The 26,512-nt window shown below is 41.3% G+C and overlaps 1 protein-coding gene across 1 annotated transcript in view; it reads right to left on the bottom strand.

Annotated features, from left to right (window-relative positions):
- LOC308074168 (GTPase IMAP family member 8-like) overlaps nt 1-26,512 on the bottom strand; it is a gene marked incomplete at both ends in the record, with an annotated part of 708,175 nt that overhangs the window by 655,527 nt on the left and 26,136 nt on the right. Inside the window, 7 exons of the mRNA XM_080413500.1 lie at nt 5,563-6,264; nt 6,363-6,408; nt 10,119-10,211; nt 12,165-12,235; nt 12,354-12,448; nt 14,694-14,767; nt 17,201-17,268. Coding sequence (XP_080269626.1) covers nt 5,563-6,264; nt 6,363-6,408; nt 10,119-10,211; nt 12,165-12,235; nt 12,354-12,448; nt 14,694-14,767; nt 17,201-17,268 — 1,149 coding nt within the window. The remainder of the gene's footprint in view (nt 1-5,562; nt 6,265-6,362; nt 6,409-10,118; nt 10,212-12,164; nt 12,236-12,353; nt 12,449-14,693; nt 14,768-17,200; nt 17,269-26,512) is intronic.

Raw genomic sequence — 26,512 nt, 5'->3', positions numbered from 1 at the left:
AATTGTAATTGATAGAAAATAAGTACTTTTTTGGGGTGAACTACTCTAAACCCTATTTCAAATATAGTGAAAAAAGCAGATCTACAAGCTCACAACGTGTAGATCAGTTATTTTCACTATGTGTCATGAGACAAAGTATAGAGGGGTTAAATGGTTAAATGAAAATGATACAAATAAAACCATTCTGTGTTTTGAGAACCATTCCATTCCTGTTGAGTGTGTATTCACCCAATAGACCTAAAGTATATCACTTACTGCTGTGCTTCTCAAAGTGGGGTCTGGGGACCCCCAGGGGTCCTTCAGGGGGGTCCAAGAGGTCCCCAGCAAAATGAGGAACAGTTTAAACACTTAAGCCTTTATTTTAAACATATTCAAAATAGCCGATCTACAAGCTCAAAGCATGTCACGATGTGACACGTTGTGAGCTTGTAGATCTGCTGTTTTTGAAAAATCATGACAAATATTCTCTTATGGGGGTCCCTGGCAAAACATGTTTTCAATTGGGGGTCTGTGGTCAAATCCATATCAATATGGGGGTCCTTGACATGAAGCAGTGACTTACAGTAAACTACAGTAATAACAGAGTTGTCTCTCACTCATAGTTCAGATATACAAATTAATTGAAACATTTTTAAATGCAGTGTCTTTAATATCAATGCATGTTTCTGTTGCTGTGTTGAAATGTTTAAATTTCAAAATACAAAACAAAAAAACAGATCTACAAGTTCACAATGAGCCGCATAACGGCACGTTTGAGCTTATAGATCTGCTTTTTCCACTATATTTGAAATAGGGCTCAAGTATGTAATTCATAATAAATGTCTTCCCTTCCTAGAAATGTAGTGGAGTCAAAAGTACAATATTTGCCTTTGAAATGTAGTGGAATGAAATTCATAAGTATCCAATAAATACAAATACTCAAGTAAACATACTCAAGTACAGTACTCAAGCAAATATACTTTGTTACTGTCCACCAGCATGCACGCACGCACGCGCGCGCGCGCACGCACGCACGCACGCACGCACGCACGCACGCACGCACGCACGCACGCACGCACGCACGCACGCACGCACGCACACACACACACACACACACACACACACTCAAAACGCGTCGCAATGCAACGTGTTGTGAGCTTGTAGATTAGATATTAGATAGATATTTTCACAATTTTTAAATGTTTCTAAAATTATGATAAAAAAGGAACAGATTTGGACATCCACCAGCAGTGATAACTACAAGTAAGACGCGCGAACGTGGGAAGCGAACGCAGCTCGAAAATGTTGTGTATTTACGGACTTGTAATCCGTGTTATTTCACCGTGATGGGGAGAACGTAGAGAGAAAGTCACGTGACTGCCTCCGCCTCGTATTGAAGTTAATGGGGGGGGGGGGGGGGTATGGTTCTCCTATGCACGGAGTTTCGGAGTTCCTAGTCATCTATGCACGGCATTGCCGTTTGTCAATCCGTGCTATTTCACCGTGTTTGGGGGGCGATCGGGTTGGTTTCATAGTAAGCTCCACTCTGACATCTGTCAGCAGCCAATGAGAGCGTGAGTCACATGGGGGCGCGGCTGCACTCTGAGATGTGTCAGCAGCCAATGAGAGCGTGTGCACACAATACTGCACACACACACACACACAACCCGAGCAGGGTTTCATAGTAAGCTCCACTTCGCGCGGAGGCTGCTTTTTATCATTATTCATTTACAATTATTAATGAGTAATGGATGAATGTCTTTGATTGGTTAGTGGTCAGTGTGTGTCTGTGAGAACAGGGAACAATTAGACAGGTATCCTTATCAACCACACCTGTGTAATTTAACTACTTTTATCCCATTCAATCCGGGGACGCATCTCTGTCATTTAAGATGTCTTTGGCTATTCAAAAATAGCAGATCTACATAGCGCGGCACTCGGTGCCGCGCTATGTAGATCTGCTATTTTTGAAAAAGCATGACATTTTTGGAATATATATATATATTCTAAAGCGAACATTTGTAACTCAAATCTTTGCTTCTGGGGGTCCTTGGAAAAAAACATTTCAGAAATGTTTGCTTTAATAAAGCATATATTTAAAGATTTGCACAAATTTTCACGAAAAAAAAAGAAAAGAAAGCAGATCTACAATCTCATAGCGCGGCACTCGGTGCTGGCTACGAGCTTGTATATCTGCTATTTTAGCCAAATAAATGTAAAAATGACACTCAGATGCGTCCCCGGTCTTAACACATTGCATGCCAGTCGCGTAGATCTACGCGAACCTATTTAAAGCCGCAGCGTGCCAGTCGCGTAGATCTACGCGAACCGCCGATTCCCATGTTAAGTGCCCCAGGTGCACTTTCCGAATTTTTTTTATCCATTTCCGTTTCCGGTTTCCGGTCGGAAACGGAATTATTCGGGTTCCGGTTTTTTCGATCGTATCCGCTTCCTGTCTGGGATCCTGTTTAAAACTCGATTTTCTCTGGTTGTTGTTTTTCTCCTCGCTGATCACTGTTTATGGTTGATCGGCTGTAGCTTCAAGATGGCGGCACGGATTTGGAAACTGTTTTCGCTCGCCGTTTCTCACGGATCCGCTGTGTGTTTAGAACCAAATGAACGCGCACTTTTAACTTATTTAGCGAGGTCTGTGGCGACATGAAAAAAACTAAAAAACAACAATAAAACGCTGGCACTGGTGAGTACATTATGAGATTAAACTCTGGCATGGAATGTGGGTTAAATAGTAGTAATTTACATGTCAGTCTTAACCCTGGTGGAGGAAGCTTGCACTGCATGCTGAAACGTTGGTCTTTTATAAATACATTTTTACATCTGAACTATGAGTGTGCAGTAACTTATTTTAAGTGTAGAATCATGACAACCCTGACAGGGACTTGTTGTTTATGAAAGTATGTTAAAGTCATGTTGAACTTTGGTACAACCTTGACTTGTATTATAGCTACAGTACCTGCTCATGATATAAGTCCATATATGGTCAATCATCTTTATCAGTGACTCCTGTGCTGTGATTGGTCAACAGAGAATAGTGATATTTATCTCTCAATGCATGACTAAACAGATCTCACACTTTTAACACATAAAGAGCACAAATAAAGACAATTGATACTTAGTTTTATGAATCTCCTGTAAATGTGTTGTTGTTTTTGTCTTAAGACCTGAAGCCAATTCTATACAAACGCTTTCTAAATCAGTTCTCAAACGTGTCAAGGACCCCCAAAATGTATATGGCCATGAACCCACCCCCATCTGAAAAGGTTTTGTGCCAGGGACCCGCAGAAGATAAGATTTGAGTAAAAGACTTTTTCAACACTTTCAACATTTTTCAAAAATGTAAAAAAAATAGTAGATGTACAAGCTTGCAGAGCTTGTATATCTGATATTGTTGAATAGCCAACGTATAAAATATGGATAAAGGGGTTAAAATGATTTGTTGCTTTATATATATCTAAAATTTAAAATGACACAAATGCTTCCCAGTTCCAGTTGAGGCCGATTCTACAAAATGTCTATTTGTTAGCGGACCCCCATCTCAAAATATTTGGTTCCAGGGACCAGCAAAGATTTGAATTACAATGTTCGCTTAAAAATATATATATTCAAAGGTTTGCAAAAAAATAGTGACAATCTTTCAAAAATAGCAGATCTACAAGCTCGTAGCGCGGCACTCGGTTCCAGGTCTTAATGGGTTAACCCATTGAATCTGGGAACGCATCTGTGTCATTTTAGATTTCTTTGGGCTATTCAAGAATAGCAGATCTACAAGCTCATAGCGCTGCACCGAGTGCCGCGCTATGAGCTTGTAGATCTGCTATTTTTTTGAAAAATCGTGAACATTTTTGCAAATCTTTGAATATAATTTTTTTCCGTTTTTTTTATCCCACGATTTTGTAACCCCTATTTTTTTACACCCAGTGCCAATTGTCTATGTAATCCTGGGCACTACCTTCCCTCTGCCAACCTAGGGAGTCCAGGGCCGAGCTCATGCCTCCTTCAATGCATGAGAGCCAACTGACCTTCTTGTCACCTGACAGGGGAGAGTTTCCCTGGTTGGACGTAGCGCGTGGAAGGAACACGTTATTCCAACCAGTTCCCTTCCCCTCCATCAGGCGCCCCGGCTGGCCAGGGGGAGGCAGTATAGTGACCAGGATTACTGCATGTTTTTGTGAGGGTACCTACCCCTACCCTAGGGAACACGGGGAGAACATGCAAACTCCACACAGAAAGGCCCTTTCGCCAACCCCACCTTGGGTATGGGCACTGATGACGCGGAGGAGAGGACACGCCCCCAGTGCCCACAGCGTCCCCCTGCGGGAATCGAACCCAGGACCTTCTAGCTGTGAGGCGACAGCACTACTGACTGCGCCACTGATATAGTCATTTAATCTCTTATCTTATCTTAATTATCATAATGTGTCTAGGGTCCTTAACCTGGTTAAAATGTCCTATTAATAATGCCATACGGGCCTGTACTTTGTCATGGTAAAAGTACTCTGTACTCTTAGTCCCTCTGTCTGCCAGCCAAGGTCAAAGTCATGCAGGCCTTTTCTGTGGCAATCTTGTTTTGGGAACACGGTATCTGGGTGTTCTCTTCTCTACAGCTGTCTCCCTTTAGTGTCAACCAAATCTCCACTGACCAGTGACAGGTCAGAGATGTCAAACCTGTTGACCCAGACATGGGGACGCTGTTGTCCAGAGATAAACTGTCACACCATCATCCTCCATCATAATCTACCATCATCTACCATCATCAGACGACGACGTAACCATCGCTCTCATCCAATCCGAGAAGTCCACCTTCGCACGGAACCTCATCGATGTCACATCCTATGATGTCATATGTTTATGTTACTGGACAATGTTAAAGCCTACTGCTTTCTCTGTTACACTACAGAGAGACGCGACCGATGATGCGGAACCATACCTGTGATATACTGTAACCTTCTAATATCTCTCTGATCTGAATACAAACATGTTTCCTTATACCCTTGGCGGCCTGTCTGAGTCTGGTTTTTCCTTATTGTCTCCGTGCTACAAGTATCTGTACTTTGTGTGGGTCATAAGGTGAAATTCAACTCCAACAGCCACCGTGCCCCTGAATATACATTTTTAAAAGCAAACTTTTTTAAACTTTGATTCTGGGGGATTCTACAAATGTCTTCTAAATCAGTTTTTTCAAACTTGTTACCTCCCAAAATAATATGTATTTGGCCGTGGACCCCCATCTGAAAATAATTGGTTCCAGGGACCCCCAGCAGAAGCAAAGATTTACAAATGTTCGCTTTAAAAATAAATACATTCAAAGATTTGCACACATTTCCCACGATTTAAAAAAAAATAAGCAGATCTACAAGCTCATGGCACTCGGTGCCACGCTATGAACTTGTATATCTGCTATTTTTGAATAGCCCAAAGTATAAAGTAATGGTTTAACTTTAAGTGGTTACAGAGATGCGTTCCCGGTCTTAATGGGTTAATGGTGATCATTGATTCAAAGCTGTGTCTGTGTACCTGAGAAGTGTGTTAGTGACAGATGTGATTTATATGTAAATCATTACATACCCATCATTGACCTGATGCTCTCTCGTTGTTTCTTCACCTTCATCTGTCGTCGTGCTGCTCCCTCATCCTGTGTTCTCCTTTTCTTCTCAGTCTCCTCTAACACTCTTCTGTCTATCTCAAAACAGCCTCCTTTATCTCCTGCCTTCTCCTCTATCTTGTCCAACAGCTGTGTGACCTGAGTGTCATCACCCCTGATCTTATTGTTGAAGACATGGTACCTGTTCCCACACTTCTTTACAAGCCTCTGTAGGCCCTCTCCTTCACTCTCAATGAACTGCTCAATTGATTTACCTCCTAGCTGGTCTCCCTCTGTGAACAGTATCATAGTGTGACTCCACACTCTCTGACTGAGAAGCTGCACATGTTCCTCCATGTTTTTATACCTATCAGCTGTACATGGGTTGCCTGCTCCTATAACCAGGAGGAGAGCATCTGGTCCAGGAGGACACAGAGATGCACTAAGAACTATTTCCTGTTTGATCAGCTCAGATGTTTCATTTAGAGACTGATTCCTAAACCATCCTGGAGTGTTGACCACAGTGACCTGTCGTCCTCCTACGTCTCCCTGTCTCTTCTCACACTGAGCTGTTTTCTCTAAACTAAACTGCTCTGAACCCAGGATGGTGTTTCCTGATGAACTCTTCCCTGACTCTTTATATCCCAGAAGTATAATTCTCATCTCTGAGGGTGTTTTACTGGGGCCTGGAAATACAAGATGAATATTCATACATTATCTCAAATTAATTTAAAATGGTAAATATTGGGGATCATATTATCATATCAATCATTGACTGGTTCACCTGAATGTGACGCCATCTCTGCAGCTTTACTGTTCATCTTTTCTTCCTAAAAGAAAGAAGGTAAAAACAGATTGAACAGACTGTAAACAAACATCCAAACACATGTATGGATAGAGTGATTTATAGATGTATATATCAGGCGTTATGTAAGTATCATATACTGTCTGTATCAGTGGTTCTCACACTGTTCTGTTTCATTTCAAGCTGCTCCATAACTCTGAGAGTGTACACATGGAACCAAATGGACCCGTAAGGGTCCATTTGGTTCCATGTGTACACTCTCAGAGTTACAGACCTGTAAGGGCACATCCGCATGGAACCCTGGGGGTCCCTGGACGTGGGGGGGGGGGACTGTGGGGTGTACCACGACACACCACAGTCAAAGATAGCAAGCGGTCAGTGGTGGATAAAGTACTCAAATGTTTTACTTAAGTAAAAGTATCAATACTGCAACGTAGAAGTTACAAGTACAAGTCAGGAATTCAAAATTGTCTTGAGTAAAAGTATAAAAGTATTGGTATCAAAATGTACTTAAAGTACAAAAAGAAGAAGTGCTAAAATGTTTGCAAATAGCAGATCTCTGTGAGCTTGTAGATCGGCTATTTTTCAAATAACGTATAAATGTATAATGTATAAAATAGGGCTAAAGTGGTTAATGTATGTTTTATAATGTAATTATTAATATCTGCAAAGTAACTAGTAACTACAGTTTTCAAATAATTGTAGTGGAGTAAAAGTACAATATTTGCCTCTGAGATGTAGTGGAGTAGAAGTAAAAGTAAATGGACAATTAATCATACTCCAGTAAAGTAAAGTACCTCAAAATTGTGCTTAAGTACAGTACTTGAGTAAATGTACTCAGTTACTTTACACCACTGCGAGCGGTGAATACGAACGGGTAAGGTTGATTTGATTACATACTATTTTCTGTGCTATATTATTACTATGTTCTCACACACCATGAAGGTAGAGTGAATGAAGTCACCACACATACAGCATGGAACTATTAACCAATGGATGAACTGTCTATGAAACAGTGACATCACAGGCTAATAATCATTAGCCTGTGATGTCACTGTTTCATAGACAGTTCATCCATTGGTTAATAGTTCTACAGGGGGTCCGGGACCCCTAGGGGGTCCTCAGAGTTACTACAAGGGGTCCGCCATATCTTTGTGTGATGGGGAACATTAGCCAAAAATAGCAGATCTACAAGCTCACAACGCCTTGCAATGCGAGGCGTTGTGAGCTTGTAGATCTGCTTGTATAGCTATAGGGTGATGTTTGGGGTCATTTTAACGTCTACTCAGGCTTTTGTGTTTCACCTCAGACAGTTTTTAAGTGTCTTGATTCAGTATTTAGATATTTGATATTCATTTTATCTGACACGCCCCTTTCCTATACAAACCCGTTATAACCTGGCTCGGCCCCTGGCCCCATAGGTGACGCAATTTTACAGCTCGAGCCCAGCCTGAAGCCTGACACCTTTTTATTTATTTATTATTATTATTATTATTAATGAATTAGATTTGAGCGTGCTCTTTCACTGGTGCACGCAGCAGCTGCACTCTCAGCTGCGCCCTGATAAAAGCAAACCTACAAGAAGTCAAGAACCCAAACATCACACTGATTACTGAGTACTTGAGTTGTAGTTTTATTAAACTATTAGGTAGCTATTAAGGTGCTTTCATGGCATGTGTTAAATTGCACATCAAAATAAAGCAGCGCGAGGCAACCTCCTTTATCTTCTGGCTGCCCATCGTTCAACAACTGTGTGTGTGGCTTTTGGTGTGTGCACTGCAGTGGTGGGAAAAGTACTACATTATTTTACTTAAGTAAAAGTATCAATATTGCAATGTAGAAATAATGCAACTGTCCCAGAAGGAGAGACAGTGGTTTCAGTTATAATTATAAATATGTTTTGTTTATGTAAAGTTCATGTACACACTGGGTTAAAAGATTCATTTCATTATGAATAAATAGTACTAAAAGTTACAATAAATATATTAAAAAGGTTTATATAGTACATGATTTAAGGTCAAAATGCTGTGCCCGTTGCTTAGAGGGTTTACGGTAAATTGGGCAGAGAGTCACATGGTCAGAGTGAAGCTGTCAATCAAAGTCAGAAGCAAGCTGAGTTGATCCAGAGAGTCACGTTTAACCCTTTAAGACCTGAAGCCCATTCTACAAATGTCTTCTAAATCACAACAGTTTTCTGAAAAACGTATGTTTCTATATCAGTGGTGCTCAAACTTTTTCATATCAAGGACCCCCAAAATTATATGTATTTGGCCGCCGACCCCCATCTCAAAATATGTTGTTCCAGGGACCCCCCAGAAGCACAGATTTGAGTTAATGTTTGCTTTAAAAGAATATATATATTCAAAGATTTGCACAGATTTTCAAAAATAGCAGATCTACAAGCTCATATGAGCTTGTAGATCTGCTATTTTTGAATAGCCAAAGTGTAACATTATGCTTTTTAGCTCAAATGAAAAAGTGACACAGATCCGTTCCAGGTCTTAATGCGTTTAAGACAGAGAGAGATAATAATAATACTGCCAAAGTTCTGCACAAGGTTCAAGAGGCGCACACGGTAAATGCTTATTGTATTATGTTCCTTTCATTGATCCGTGATGTATTGTTGTGTGCGTTGTAATTTACAAGTTAAACTTTGTTTGGAAGACTTCATTGTAAAATGTCACTAATTGGATGCACCTGTGTGGCCTCACTAATCAGAGGACTGTTTCATAATGATTATGGACTCAACTGAACAAATGTATGTTTATTTCTTTTATAGTTTTCACAGTGTCTTGTATGGTGTCTGTTTGGAGGAGTTTGGAGAGTTTGGATAAATACCAGAAAAGACATCTGTATGAGGCGTGGACATTTGTTGAACCTGGGGCAGCTACAAACAATCTTTAGAAAATAGCCGATCTGCAGCCTCTTTCAAATGGCCGAAATGTATATAGGGCTGAAGTGGTTAGTTTATGTTTTGTAATAATAATCAAAATCTACAAAGTAACTAGTAACTAAAGTGTTCAAATAATTGTAGTGCATCTGCAGCCTGCAGGGCTCTAGAGTAGAGGTATGCACACATGAGGTCAATTTAACGTCTACTCAGGCTTCTGTGTTTCACCCCAGACAGTTTTTAAGTGTCTTGATTCAGTATTTAGATATTTTATATTCTAATATGTGAGGGGGCCGTGTCTTTTTTACTTAATTATTGTATATATTTTTTCTTTTTCAAAATAATATTAAAAAAATAAACGGACAATATCAGTCACCAGAACCAAGGATGGTGTTTTCAATGAATCTATCATGGTTAAAATGGAGTTTGAAGTTACAATGGGTTTGTATAGGAAGGGGGCGTGTCTGATAAAATGAATATCAAATATCTAAATACTGTATCAAGACACTTAAAAACTGTCTGAGGTGAAACACAAAAGCCAGAGTAGATGTTAAAACGACTAAATATGTTGGAAAGTGAAATATCCCTTTAACAATACGTTTTTAAAAAGTAGAATTGCAGTAGAATCATGAATATTGTGAATTCTGTTGCCATATACAGAGTATCACTTCAAGTTCCTATCACATGACTCCTGTGAGTGGAGTTGCACATCATATGCGCATACAATAATAAACAAATAAATACAGTGAGCTAGAAATCTCACGGTATCAATACCACGGCTGTTTATACAACGGTAATACCGTAATACGGTATACCGTTGGATGCCTAATGGAGAGTAGGCCTACCTTACAGCCGCCGTTCAAGGGCCACATCCACTTCCACATGTCTCCTTCCTGTTGGTGAGGTTTCTGAATGTTACTGAAGCCTCCACAGCTGTCCTGTGGACACACAGATCAGACCTTTCATTTAAGGGGGGTAAAACCGTTAAAACAGCATCAGTTCACTAGTAATGCTATACAGTAGCATTATTATTAGTAGTAGTAGTATTATTATTAGTATTATTATAAGTATAGGGTTAGGGTGCCTTTTTCTGTCTCACATGTGTTTTTAGCCTAATTCTGTAATTCTCCATGAGTGTCTTAGACTACTATCTGTCCTTTAAGTTCCTATCAGTTTGCTCTTGAAAGGTTTCTAGTTGGTTGGAATGGAATGTTTTCAAACACATGATGAATACGTTTATTTATGAATAATCTTTGTATCGTCGCTACAGAGTGTGATGTGATTAATGACATGTGGAATGTATTGTATTCATTCTCATGTATTGGTAGACAGACACGTGTGTGTGTGTGTGTGTGTGTGTGTGTGTGTGTGTGTGTGTGTGTGTGTGTGTGTGTGTGTGTGTGTGTGTGTGTGTGTGTGTGTGTGTGTGTGTGTGTGTGTGTGTGTGTGTGTGTGTGTGTGTGTGTGTGTGTGATGCCATTGTTGTTAATGAAAACCATAGGGAGGTGTTAATTCTCGAGGTCGGCTGTACTTTTGATTACAGCTTAGAGGAAGCCTTCCTAACCAAAGTGCTAAAATATCATCAGCTAGAGCAGACCATCTCTCAGCTAGGCTACAGATGTAAACTTTTGGTTTTTATCTTTGGTAGTCTAGGACACGTGCACAAGTTGGTTGTGAGGGGCCTGCAAATGGCCGGCCTCTCCAAGAGGAGGGCTAAACAATTAGCAAGGTACTGCTCAATATCAGCTATTATAGGAAGCCGCTCAATTTGGAGGAGGCGTTGCTTCCTTTACCCTAGCTCCATAAAGAACCTCTCACTCCGCTATACAGCTCCGAGATGAGGTTCTATGTCGTTACCTTCCAGAATCGGGTATACGTCCGCCAAGGCTCCGCTGTTTACCCTTTTGTATATGTTGTATCCCAAAACTAATGGTAGATTCCAAGCCGCACGGATGTTTAAAGTTTGGAACGGAGCATAACATTTTAGGAACGGAGCGAAACTACCCGTTTAAATCGCTTATTTAATCTGCCTCTGACCACCATTGCCATGTTATCAGAATATTCAGGAAGTTGCAGTCGGACAGGAAGGTTTACCGCCGCCGCTGGTCGAATGTTGAATTGCATTGTCCACTTGATATATAAAGCATATAAAGAGGGTGCAATTCAACATCTGACCAGGGGTGGCAGCACGGCTGACGGTGTGACTGACACTTCCGGTTAATGTAAACAAAGCGAAGAAGAGTGCACTAAAATGGAAAAACATTTACTAGATCAACTTTTTGAGGGGTAGTTTCGCTCCGTTCCTAAAATGTTATGCTCCGTTCCAAACTTTAAACATCCGTGCGGCTTGGAATCTACCATTAGTTTTGGGATACAACATATACAAAAGGGTAAACAGCGGAGCCTTGGCGGACGTATACCCGATTCTGGAAGGTAACGACATAGAACCTCATCTCGGAGCTGTATAGCGGAGTGAGAGGTTCTTTATGGAGCTACCTTTACCCATGATTGTTGTCCGCTGTGTTCGACAAGTATGCCATCTTTTGTTTTGTATGTAACAATGCTCTGCCTTACATGCACTTTGTAACTGGCTGTTTTCCCTTCTGACTGCACTCGCAGTGTTTATGTCCTTTGTACATCCTGTACTTCTTATTATGTGGAAATAAATACATATTTCAAATGTGTGTGTGTGTGTGTGTGTGTGTGTGTGTGTGTGTGTGTGTGTGTGTGTGTGTGTGTGTGTGTGTGTGTGTGTGAAATGATCATTAGCCTCAACCAGAGTCAGCTAACATGCAACACATTCATTCACATATTAACATGCATCACTAATTAAAACAGACATGCATCACACTTGCTCAAAGACACTGCAACCAGTCATATTTGCCAGTCACACTCTCACTGCTGGCCAGGCCTGGAGTCAAACCTGGGACAACTGGAGACTCCTGCTCCCCAGGTGGGCTCTCTAACCATTCAGCCCCCAATAAGTAGTTAAAAATCACTCAACTCCCCAAATTCACTCAGTTTTCAGCGATACACGACCCAAGTTAAATATAATTATAAATCCAGTTCCAAAGACTTACCTGTGTTGTGTTGCTGTGCTCTAAGAAGACGTCTGAAGTGCCTCAGAGTAGGAATGGAACTGTCTTCATGGCTCTCACAGTGCTTGAGACACAACCTGTCCATAGAAGGAAACACATTGTCAGTTGAGTATAAATAAAATGGTAAATGATGCATTTTTTCCAAAGCGCTTTAAATAGATTGTGCGTTACATTCACACACCGATGGAGGAGGAAACCATGCAAGGCACCAACCTGCTCATCAGGAGCAATTAGGGGTTCAGAGTCTTGCTCAAGGACAATTCGATATTAACTCTGGGGAAGCCCGGGATCAAACTGGGAACCTCACGGTTGCCATCCAGCCACTCTACCCCTGAGCCACTGCCACCCCTAGCTGTAGTTGAGTAAGCTAGAGATTGACCAACATATGGCCTCCATGTAGACATTATGTTGGTGTGAAAGGTTGTGTAGAATGTGTTCAGTGTGTCCTTATTTCACCTTTACACAACATGTGGTTCCTATCATCCCTACCTTAGGCTGCATAAGGCTAACCTTATAGTACACAGTGATGTAAGCAACACAGCTGCATAAGGCTAACCTTATAGTACACAGTGATGTAAGCAACACAGCTGCATAAGGCTAACCTTATTGTACACAGTGATGTAAGCAACACAGCTGCATAAGGACCTTATAGTACACAGTGATGTAAGCAACACAGCTGCATAAGGACCTTATATAAAAAAAAAACTAACGTTGCCATATCACTGCTTCTCAAACTGTCAAGGACCCCCGATATATATTTGGCCGTGGACCCCCATCTCAAAATGTTTTGTTCCAGGGACCCCCAGAAGCAAAGATTTTAGTTAAAAACATTTGCTTTCAAAATATATGTATAAATATATTCAATATATTCACGATTTTTCAAAAATAGCAGATCTAAAAGCTTGTGCTAAACTGCTAAACTTGTGTATCTGCTATTTTTTTTAAATAGTGACACACACTAAAATCTAAAATGACACAGATGCTTTCCAGGTCTTAATGGGTTAAATATCATAATAATTATATCCTTAGTTAACTATTTCTACAGTTATTTAGTGGATTAAAGGGCAAAACCACTTTAGTAGAGCTTTGGGTCGTGTAGATACCTTGCTGTGATGTAACTCCAAGGTGGACAAGAAATCAAAAATAATTGCTCCAGTGATTAGAAATTGATAATTCAAAATATGCTCCTCATTGATTTACATTGTACGGTGAAACAGCTCTCATAGTCACTCTTTTAGCACGTAAACGAACACAAACAAAGATGATTCAGACAATATAGAACATCACCAAACCCACTACTGTTTGTTCTTTTAATACAAATGTTAACTTCCTGTTGATTTTGCAATTTTTATTAGGAAGAAAACCCCGACTGGATCCATGGATCCGGATCCGGATCTTCAAATAGTAAAATCAACAGGAAGTTGATACTGGGTTTGCTGATGTTCTATATCGTCTGAATCAGCTTTGTTTGTGTTTGTTTATGTGCTAAAAGAGTGACTTTGAGAGCTGTTTCACCGTACAATGTAAGTCAATGAGGAGCATATTTTGTATCATCAATTTCTAATCAACGGAGCAATTATTTTAGATTTCTTGTCCACCTTTGGAGTTCCATCATGGCAAGGTAACTACAAAACACTAACCTCTACCAGAGTGGTCTTGTCCTTTAAGTTTAAAAGGTTTAGTTAAAGTGTAAAACATTGTTTTAAATGATTCTCAAACGTGCATCATTCTTTTTAGAAACCTACTTATTTGTATCAATCTGAGGACAGTGAAACTTTACACTCATTCAGCGTCTCAATCAATCTTTTCATTTATCAAGTAAGAAAAGTAACTACTCTAATCAGTACATTTTTTTAGCTTGTATTTCAAGTTTAGCGTAAATAAAGCAGATCTTTAACCCATAGAACAAAGACAAGTCATTCTGACTTTCATTCAAAGATGATCATAAACACACAAGCTAAAGGTATTTTATCATGTAAGCCAGTTTGTTTACACTTGAACCGGCTAAAATTGGACAAAACTAAATGGAATTTCATTCAAAAGAATATGAATAAAACTATATGAAACTACTATCACTGCTTGTCTCACACACATGCACACACACACACACACACACACACACACACACACACACACACACACACACACACACACACACACACACACACACACACACACACACACACACACACACACACACACACACACACACACACGGACGTACGGACGGACAGGGGGTAAAACATACTCTCTCGCCATGCCTTTCGGCCTGGCGGAGACAATAAATAATAGATCTAATACTGGGTATCAAGGGTTAATTACCGGTTGGGTTTGTGGGTGCAGTCAGTCTGAAGAGGGTTGTAGGTCCAGGATGCTGTAGGATGGTCTAGGATGGTCTAAGATGGTCTAGGAGTTGACAAGTGGAAACTGTTGTTTATATTGTAGCTCTCCAAAGGGCTGGACACAGTAGCTGTCAATAATATACAATATATATACTCACTGAGATTTTGATTGGTTTAAAACAACAGTGAGGTGTGGTCAAAGCAGCCAGGTATCACATGATGCAGATATAACCTGTTTAACAGGTCAACCTCTACCTAAATGTTAGTTTGGACGGCAGCCTGCGGAGCCTCTGGCAACTCCCAGGGTCCTAAACTCCCAGGATCCTAAGCGGCCGTGCAGTTTGTATATATATATATATATATATATATATATATATATATATATATATATATATATATATATATATATATATAGGGAGGGCTGATACTGGGCATAGCACACATTAATGTGTGCATATCATTATGCCAAAGACAACACACACACACACACACACACACACACACATACACACACACACACACACACACACACACACACACACACACACACACACACACACACACACACACACACACACACACACACACACACACACACACACACACACACACACTACTTATAAGTGAAAGTTGTATTAGTTGTAGTGTCGGCTACAGCTAATAATATGATTTTAAGTTAAAGAGGATCTTATGGTTTCATTATTTAGTTTTTTATTCAGAGTTTGATGCCTTTTCATGCTCTTATTATTAAACTGCAGATGTGAGCCTTCTTTTTACTGTCAACTACTTTTAACCCATTAAAACCAGGAAAGCATCCGTCATTTTAGATTTGATTGTTGGATACTCAAAAACAGCAGATGTACAAGCTCACAGTGCGGCACAAAGTGACGCACTGTGAGCTTGTATATCTGCTATTTTTGAATGTTGTTGAAAGGGTGAGAACTAGTGATTTAGAAGGTATTTGTGGAATGGCCCTCAGGTCATAAAGGGTTAAGGTATGAGCGTAAAGAGTAAAGACTAAACTAAGTAGACAAAGAACAGAGGTGACATCATCGTTTGGCAGGGTTTCTTTTTTTTTAGATTAGTGGCTTCAGTTTCAGTTTTACCCAGCTGATACCCCCCCCCCATCATGAATACTGTGGGGGGGGGGGGTTCTTATGGGTTAAGTGTCTTGCTTATTGACACTTTGACATGTACAGGCCGGGTGGGGGGGTGTGGGGCTTCTTACCAGAACACCTCTCTATCCTCACCTAAGCCAGGGGTCTTCAACAGGGGGTCCGGGACCCCTAGGGGGTCCTCAGAGTTACTACAGGGGGGCCGCCACATCTTTGAGTGATTGGATACATTTTTTTAACCCTATTATCCATATTCTGAAGAGAACTTAAGCCACAAAAAGCAGATCTACAAGCTCACAACGAGGCGTACTTAGTTACTTTACACCACTGAACTACACAGGCATCTGTAAACTGTAAAAGTTATGGAGACACAAATTAATTTAGTGCCAATGGTAAACAAACACAAGCTAAATGGTACGTTGTTTTCATGTGACATTTCATTTAAAACCATAAAAGGTCAAAAAGCTGTGCTTTATAATTAAGTCATTAACCCATTATGACCTGAGGCTCAGGAGGTAGAGCAGGTCGTCCAGTGATCCGTGGGTCGGCGGTTCGAATCCCGGCTCCTCCTCCTGCCCACATGTGGAAGTGTCCCTGGGCAAGTCACTGAACCCTACATTGCCGCCAATGAGTGGGTCGGCGTTAGCTATGCCACCGTTGATGTGGGAAGTGAGGACGATGGCGTCAACTGTTCACCGCTTCACCTCCCAATGTATGAATGAATGAACCATTTTAAAGCGCTATAAAAATGCTTATTATAATAATAATAATAATAATTATTATTATTATTATTAGGACGACCCGATTCTACAAAAGACTTCTAAATCCTAACAGTTCTCTGATAAAACCTGTGTTGCTTCACGTATGTCAGTGGTTCTAAAACGTTTTCATGTCAAGGACCCCCAGAATTATATATGTATTTGACAGACCAGCAGAAGCAAATATTTGAGTTAAAAATGTTTGCTTTCAAAAATATGTTTTAAGATTTGCGCACATTTTCAAACACAGCAGATCTACAAGCTCATATGAACTTGTATATCTGCTCTTTTTAAATAGCCAAAGCTTAAAATAATGGTTAAAGTGGTTAAAATGCTTTCCCGGTAGTAAAGGGTTAATAATATAAGGTAAGCTGCCTGACATTTAAAAACAGGTTCACTGTGTTTTCTGAGGCTGAAATGATAGGAATTCATTTAAAACAGCAAGGTTCACTGTGTGTGTGTGTGTGTGTGTGTGTGTGTGTGTGTGTGTGTGTGTGTGTGTGTGTGTGTGTGTGTGTGTGTGTGTGTGTGTGTGTGTGTACCTGTACGGTGGGTGGGGATTAGGGTTAGTCACTCGGCCATGTTGAGAACCTTCATGCCGTTGTAGTACAGACCAGACAGCTGGTCACTGCCCCCCCGATGCTGACCGTGGCCTGGGTGTTGAAGATGGTCAGCTGACGGCCTGCGGAGAATAGTTTATTTTATAATGTAGTCATTTATAACGCTCTTTATCCAGAGTGACTTACAGTAAACAAAAACACATACATAGAATACAGAGACAGTGTAGTGTCTCAGTAAACTATAGGATCATAGAATACAGAGACAGTGTAGTGTCTCAGTAAACTATAGGATCATAGAATACAGAGACAGTGTAGTGTCTCAGTAAACTATAGGATCATAGAATACAGAGACAGTGTAGTGTCTCAGTAAACTATAGGATCATAGAATACAGAGACAGTGTAGTGTCTCAGTAAACTATAGGATCATAGAATACAGAGACAGTGTAGTGTCTCAGTAAACTATAGGATCATAGAATACAGAGACAGTGTAGTGTCTCAGTAAACTATAGGATCATAGAATATAGAGACAGTGTAGTGTCTCAGTAAACTATAGGATCATAGAATACAGAGACAGTGTCGTGTCTCAGTAAACTATAGGATCATAGAATACAGAGACAGTGTAGTGTCTCAGTAAACTATAGGATCATAGAATACAGAGACAGTGTAGTGTCTCAGTAAACTATAGGATCATAGAATACAGAGACAGTGTAGTGTCTCAGTAAACTATAGGATCATAGAATACAGAGACAGTGTAGTGTCTCAGTAAACTATAGGATCATAGAATACAGAGACAGTGTAGTGTCTCAGTAAACTATAGGATCATAGAATACAGAGACAGTGTAGTGTCTCAGTAAACTATAGGATCATAGAATACAGAGACAGTGTAGTGTCTCAGTAAACTATAGGATCATAGAATATAGAGACAGTGTAGTGTCTCAGTAAACTATAGGATCATAGAATACAGAGACAGTGTCGTGTCTCAGTAAACTATAGGATCATAGAATACAGAGACAGTGTAGTGTCTCAGTAAACTATAGGATCATAGAATACAGAGACAGTGTAGTGTCTCAGTAAACTATAGGATCATAGAATACAGAGACAGTGTAGTGTCTCAGTAAACTATAGGATCATAGAATACAGAGACAGTGCAGTGTCTCAGTAAACTATAGGATCATAGAATACAGAGACAGTGTAGTGTCTCAGTAAACTATAGGATCATAGAATACAGAGACAGTGTAGTGTCTCAGTAAACTATAGGATCATAGAATACAGAGACAGTGTAGTGTCTCAGTAAACTATAGGATCATAGAATATAGAGACAGTGTAGTGTCTCAGTAAACTATAGGATCATAGAATACAGAGACAGTGTCGTGTCTCAGTAAACTATAGGATCATAGAATACAGAGACAGTGCAGTGTCTCAGTAAACTATAGGATCATAGAATACAGAGAGACAGTGCAGTGTCTCAGTAAACTATAGGATCATAGAATACAGAGACAGTGTAGTGTCTCAGTAAACTATAGGATCATAGAATACAGAGACAGTGTAGTGTCACAGTAAGTGTCATATTGTAAAATGGTGCATTTATATAGCGCTTTATCCAAAGCGCTTTACATACTGTAGATTGTCTATTACATTTACCCATTCACACACAGATGGAGGAGGAAACCATGCAAGGCACCAGCCTGCTCATCAGGAGCAATTAGGGGTTCAGTGTCTTGCTCAAGGACACTTCTACACTGACTCTGGGGGAGCCCCCCAGCCCGGGATCGAACTAGGAACCTTGCGGTTTCCAGTTCACTCTACCCGGCTACTCTACCCGGCTACTCTACCCCTGAGCCACTGCCGCCCCACAAATATCACAAACCTCTAAAGCCTTTCTGTTGTCATTCTCCACCAACCAACGTTGCATGAACATTTAGTTATTAATAAAGTTAAAGAGTAAAGAGTTATTTAACGTTAATCAATGAATGCTTTCAGTTGATGGAGATCCTTGTGATTTTAGATGAAAGTAGGTTACGCCTATTTAATCACACACTGGATATATGTTATATTATATAATACACCTATTTAATCACACACTGTGTGTGTGTGTGTGTGTGTGTGTGTGTGTGTGTGTGTGTGTGTGTGTGTGTGTGTGTGTGTGTGTGTGTGTGTGCGCGCGGTATCTCTCTAAATCTATGCCTTATAATGAAGTCATTAACATAAAGTGAGCTGCCTGTCAAAGACCTGACATTTAAAAACAGGTTGACTGTGTTTTCTGGAGCTGAAATGATAGGAATTCATTTAAAACAGCGTGTGTGTGTGTGTGTGTGTGTGTGTGTGTGTGTGTGTGTGTGTGTGTGTGTGTGTGTGTGTGTGTGTGTGTGTGTGTGTGTGTGTGTGTGTGTGTGTGTGCGTGCGTGTGTGTGTGTGTGTGTAACAGTGGTGGAAAGTAACTAAGTACATTTACTTAAGTACTGTATACTGACATACAATTTTGTGCGACGCATTGTGAGCTTGTAGATCTGCTATAGTGTGAGCTTGAAGATCTGCTATATTGTGAGCTTGTAGATCTGCTATATTGTGAGCTTGTAGATCTGCTATATGAAGAAATGTATACATTTGAGAAATTGAAATGGGACATTCTGCATAATGAGTACTTTTACTTTTGGTACTTTAAAGGATCTACACCATGAATTTAAAAAAAATATTTGATATTTAATATCATATGGTGTATGTCCCTCAAACCTTTTTCAAAAGGTTTGAGCCTAAATCATCACTCAGATATACTCATCCCAAGTCAATTGTCTCTGGCTTATACAGCACTTTCAGCTGCAATACCAAAACGTCCTCTTGGGCAGGGGGGGGCTACTGAGCAATTCTGTCTGGCCAGCATCAATGCAATGGCAATGCAAGTGATGTCAATTGCATTGCCATTCTGAAATGGCCTGTTCAGACACGCCCATTCTGAAAATCTCTGAAATGAGAATGAATGACTGAATGTTAAAAACAAATATTTTTTGGGGTACAAGAGACACTGGGGAGCCCAAAAAATACCCCCCCCCCCCAAAAAAAATGAAATTCATGGTGTGGCCCCTTTAAGTACATGGAGTGAGTGTGTGAAACCCTCAGGGTGTGGGCGTGGTCTGGTATTGTGGTCCGGCCCCTAAGTGCATCTGCATGGTCACCAAGGCTGAAGGTCAAAGGTTGGAGGCTGAGCTGGAGTTTATTCACCTGTTTCCTAGGCTGTGTGTTTTCCACTTCCTGTCGATTTCATTGGATATCATTGGTCATCTGACCAGTTTCATTGGATTTCATTGGATCAAATCGACAGGAAGTGGAAAACACACAGCCTAGGAAACAGGTGAATAGCCAAATTCCAATACCGAAAATCTCGGCGACTCGCTCACTCCCACTCGGTCACTCCGACTTTGAACCGGAAGTAGTCGGGTTCCAATTGTTCATTTGCTTCTTGGAGGAGGCGAGTGGAGTCGAGTGGAAGAGGCGAGGAGGCTCTCCGCTTCCGCATTGAGCGAGTGTACATCAAGTGCACGCTCGACCACTCTCCACAGCTCCTCGCGGCAGACTTCCGCATCACGTGTACACGTTTTTTAGTTTTTTTCCCCTTCTCCCGTGACGTATACATGGTCCCCCTCCACATATGGCCACACAAACAATGATTGAAACCCGAAACCATGCAGAAAGCACCGGCCGACCCCCCCTCGCCTCCGCCTGTGTGTGAGATGCGCTCCGTTGCGCATCTCACACACACACACACACACACACACACACACACACACACACACACACACACACACACACTTAACTAAAAAGCGATGTGAAGACACACATTTAATGCTGAATTATAGAGCTTCAGCTGATAAAGTAACTGAAAAGACCGCAACAAGCCACTGGCTTTATTGCGTTGTATAAAGCTTTTTTACAATTATATACATTGTAATATATTGTGCACACTTCTTCTGTCTCAAAAGCTGATAGTTCATTTCTCTCCGGGCATGCCTCAATGCAGTGCAGGGACTACTATAAATGACTGTGACAAAGATGATGTTTAAAATTATGTATTGTATTTATATGTGGACTGAATATAGGGTGACCATATTCTGAATTCGCAAAAAGAGGACACTTCATGCTATTTAACTATAGCCGTACTCATTCAATTCTGAACCGATTCTTAAAATTTAAAATTAGCTGTGAAGGGTCTTCTGTCATGATTCCGCCATCAAACAATATCAAGCAAAAAGGAAAACATTGGCGGGTCTCTGAATGGCGGGTCTGAATTTGAAGAACCGTCGTCCTAAAGCACCCTCGCTCCGGGTCTAATCCGGTGGCCTCTGCCTGCAAAAAAAATGGGGCAGTGTGTTTTAGGATGAGCGTTCCGTTTTCCACCCGTCCTGTAGAAACCTCAGGCTTATCTGAGTTTTTTTCTTTTTTCTTCGTCCCAGAAGTGGGGGGGATATCACCCAAACTCTCAAAACCCCGGACATTTGAAGGATTTTTATAAAAAGCCATACAATGTACCAATAACACCTCCCGCTCTGATCTCTTATCTAATGCACCAAAAACTAGAAATTCAAGTCGGGCTTGTTTCTGTACTGAATATAACCACTGTGCTTCACAAATCAAAAAGATACTCAACAGACACTGGCATGTGCTCCAAACAGAGACATATGTGAAAGACCTCTGCAAATACCCACCCCTTGTTGCATTTAGGAGAGCACCCACAATCAAAGGTACAGTCATGTACAAAAATATGGTTCAAAAGAAGACCACATGGCTGACAACAACTGGAATGTATAGATGTGGTAACTGTGCCTGTTGCAACAACACAACAGACAAGAAATCATTCAATCATCCCCACACTGGAAGGAAGATTCCTATCCGTGAATTTATCAACTGCAAATCGACACATGTGATTTACATGCTGTTATGTCCCTGTGGTCTAGCATACGTAGGACAAACTAAACGACCCCTCAAACAAAGAATATCAGAGCACAAAACTGCAATCCGTACAGGAAATATGGATTATGCAATTGCAAAACATTATGCTGAAGCAAATCATGGTTCACCCTCTTCATAAAAATTCTGTGGGATTGAGAAAATTGTGATGCCTATCAGAGGAGGTGATATTCTAAAGAAACTGTCCCAGAGAGAAATGCAGTGGATATACACACTCAACACTATGACACCCAATGGACTTAATGACGATTAGAGCTTAAAATGCTTGTCGGGTTAAGATTATCTTTGATGCCCCTTCACTGTGTATTGGATGTGTTACTTTGTTACTTTATGATATATGCCTCACATGACCTGTAATTGCCTGTGTTCTTGCATACTAGTGATTGGACCTTGGTGATTGACTTGAGATTTCAGCTGTTGGTGACCTTTTGTATAAAGTGAGTTGAATCTATGTGATATGAATGCTCTGAGGAAGGCTCATAGCCCAAACGCGTAAGCGTTCATTTTATTGGTGTGCCAATACAAAAAGTGGAAATGTGAGTAATTTGTCCTCCATTTAATTGAAATCTTTGGATGTGCTACCATTTTGGATTTTTTTGTAATTCCTTTTTTTGATATGTTATATTATATAATACACCTATTTAATCACACACTGGATGTGTGTGTGTGTGTGTGTGTGTGTGTGTGTGTGTGTGTGTGTGTGTGTGTGTGTGTGTGTGTGTGTGTGTGTGTGTGTGTGTGTTATATTGTGTTCCAAATGATTGATTTCTGTAGTACGTGGTCATGTAAGAAGTGGGCTAACGAACAGCGAGTCATTATTGGGAAATAATGTTTTGGGGGACTGTGTAGTTGTTGGAAGTGAAAGTGAAGCTGCAGTGTCATTGTGACTGAGTGACAGTGGAGAGAGAGAGAGAGAGAGAGATGATGGTCATGGCCTCATCGTTGTCCAAGCAGGGAAGGTTTACAGTCAGTGACAGAGGGCAGTTCCAACAGAGTGATGTTCTGTCAGGGCCTGACGGGAGAGAAACATGATGAGTGGCCTATAATACACAGACATATTAAGGTAGACACCTCCTCCCACTCTGGACCGTCTGTATCTGCGGGCGCCTTTAATTTGTGGATATACAACTAGATTCGGACAAGTCTACTACTATCTACTACTACTACCAGTATGTGCCTCAGGCTGCCTCTATATCTATCAACCTCTCTAAGGCTAGGGTACTGCCAGCTCTCTCCTTCTGTGTGTGTGTGTGTGTGTGTGTGTGTGTGTGTGTGTGTGTGTGTGTGTGAGCCTACTTGCCTCGCGCCGAAACCCCGCGCCTAAAACGAGCATACCTTTCCAATAACCCAACGAATGCCAATTTCCCTGTGACATACTGTATGCACACACATACACACACGCACCACAATCTCAACTAAATTAAAGAAGTCATTCAAACTGATAAGAATCTTGAGTTTGATGTAAATTCTCATTTAGTTTCCAAAGTGTGTGAAAAAAAGTATAATAATATTAAACTTGAATTTTAACCTTTCAAAAACCCAAGGACGCTTTAATCTGAGCAACAGGTCACTCATTGCTGCTTTCTAATTAACTTCTTAACATTTTAATTATCGTCTCTGTCGGGTGGAAACCTCATTATGTCCAAAAAGGTTACTTTTCATGATTAAAATTCGAAAGCACCAAAAGTGGCAGATCTACAAGTTCAAAGCATGGTCACTTCGCGATGGCGTTTCGAGCTTGTAAAGTACGCTGTAGTATGATCGACTAGGGAGTTAATTTATGGGAAGAGGTGGCACGGTGGCGCAGTCGGTAGCGCTGTCGCCTCACAGCTAGAAGGTCCTGGGTTCGATTCCCGCCGGGGACGCTGTGGGCGCTGGGGGCGTGTCTTCTCCTCCGCGTCATCAGCGCCCATACCCTAGGTGGGGTTGGCGAAAGGGCCTACTCTGTGTGGAGTTTGCACGTTCTCCCCGTGTCTCCTAGGTTAATACCCTCACAAAAACATGTAGTAATCCTGGTCGCTATACCGCCTCCCCCATGACAGCCGGGGCGCCTGATGGAGGGGAAGGGAACTGGTTGGAATAACGTGTTCCTTCCACGCGCTACGTCCTACCAGGGAAACTCTCCCCTGTCAGGTGACAAGAAGGTCAGTTGGCTCTCATGCATTGAAGGAAGCATGAGCTCGGCCCTGGCCTCCCTACTGTGGGGGACTGGTGTAGTGCTGGTGTAGGGCTGGTGTAGCGCCCAGGATCACTTAGGAAATTGGCACCGGGTGAAAAAAATGGGTTACAAAAATCGTGGGATAAAAAAAAAAGAAAAATTACGGGAAGAAAAAAAGAATAAATTAGAATATGGAGATAAGAGTTTTCTGCCAGACAGCAACAATATGTTTTCTTACTCTGGATTCATTCCGTTTTCCTTTTACTGAGCAAAAGCTCAAACCCAACTAAACCAGGATAATGTTCAATTATGTCCGTGTGTAGTCTAACAGGACTACAAATGCGGCGCCAGTGCTTTCAAACAAAGTCATTTTTTCTTCAAGAATAGATAGAGAGAATGAAAAGAAAGGATAATTAAATTCGTATGAAAAAGGGAGAGGAAGGAGAGGAGGAGGAGGAACACTTTGAGCACTGGTCGTGTTGTTGCCCGACCGTCCGGTTACACGGTGTCGTCACCTCAGACTTTAGGGATCCGGGGATCCAGTACCGGAGGAACCCCATCCAACATTGAGAAACCGGAATCGGTTCTATTACATTTGGAACCGTTTCCGGAAACCAGTTTATCACACAGATGTCAGAGCTGGTTATACAGATGTGACGTTCCAACATTTCAGACAGACTGCCATTGGCACTTCAGTGAAACACAGGTGAATTGTCCAAGCATTGCTGCATTGTCACAGAGAAAGGGAAGGGATTTGCCAAGTGTGAAATGGTAGCCTGGGACCAGACGAATCTGCGAGTGCAAAAAAAAAAGTTGCACTCTGCGATTTGGGTCTGGCACCGCTCCATAGAGAATCCATTTCCTGCTCCAGAAGACGTGGGTAACCAATCAGGGCCCAGTATTCGAATATGGGAGACTGTAATTGGTTGTAGGTCTAACCAATTGCGTCAATGGGCCATTGTTTTGATCCCGCCCCTTGGGAAAAAAAACGTCCTCCTGGAAGCACCAGACTCATATCCACGCAGTGATATAGTCTGGCTACGAGAGGCTAGTGAAATGGTGCCAGGTGTGAATTGGAGAAATGTCCACACTAGGCAAATCGGACACGACCATGGGGATTATTTTTAAGTTCAACTGATTCTATCACTTTGATGTCAGCCTACTACAAAGGGAAGGAACTTAAATGCCTTGACCTATTGAACCCTCTCCAAAGAGCACCTGTTTCAGTTTCTGATGATTACGGACCCAGCACTCCCTCGTCTCTTAACATTCAAAACATATTGTTTATGTATAAGCTGGTCCAGCTGATTCTCATTGACTTCAATGCATTTCATCAAACTTCCGGTTCCAGTTAGCCTGGAGTGAAGCACGTCACATGGGTGTACAGATAACGCCATAGAGTTAAATATAATAGAGAGGGCACCGGAAATCCCCGCCCATTCACTTGTATGGAGTTGCTCACCCAGCGCACACTCCCTCCTTTCACCCCTTCTTCCGGGTTGGGAAATGTGACGGGCGGGGCCTATTTTGGGGCCTGTGTGACGCGTTTTGCGTCACTCTGCGCGTCGTCTCGCATGCGCAACCCTGTACGCAAGCTCGTGAGTCGAGCCCATTGGTCGAAACCGTTTTCGCTCGTACGTGTGTCTGCCCCATAGACTGTATAAAAGAGATGGACAAAGCCAGACCGCTGGTTTCTACAGACCGAAAATGAAGCCGATTGTTCAGGAATTTGAAATCCGCCATCTCTAATATAAGCCCAAAAGCACGTCGGGGACAGGAACCGGAAAACAATCCCCAAAGAATGCTATTGGTTGGGTAGGTGGTCAATCAAAATCGGCGGCGGGGAATGAATGCTGTTGGTTGTGTAGCTTGTGTCAATCAAATCACCCCGCCCCTCTTAGAGAATAGCCTACTTTATCGTCAACTTTAGAATAAATGGGACCATAATTCATCAAAACGCATATCATGATGATTGAAAGGAGACTTTAAACTAGCGACTGGAAGCATATAGAAGGTATGACAATTTTTATTAAGGTAAGAAAATCTAGTCTAAAGTTTGTCAAAAACCCATCCGCTTGCGTTCAAATAAATTCTTTCTGACACCAGCAGGGGTAAAACGGCGAAACTACAGGCCATTCATATGAACTGTCTCTTCCGTATTGGAGTCGATGTAAAAATCTCAAGCTGGCCCCTTGGTCTGCCCCAGCCGTAATAAGCTGTAGTACCTATGATTGGCCACCATGTCCAAT

Source organism: Gymnoscopelus braueri (assembly GCF_963280865.1).
Source record: "Gymnoscopelus braueri genome assembly, chromosome: 19".
NCBI lineage: Eukaryota > Metazoa > Chordata > Actinopteri > Myctophiformes > Myctophidae > Gymnoscopelus > Gymnoscopelus braueri.
The sequence above is the reverse complement of the archived record's forward strand: the minus strand, read 5'-3'. Positions and strand labels throughout refer to the sequence as shown.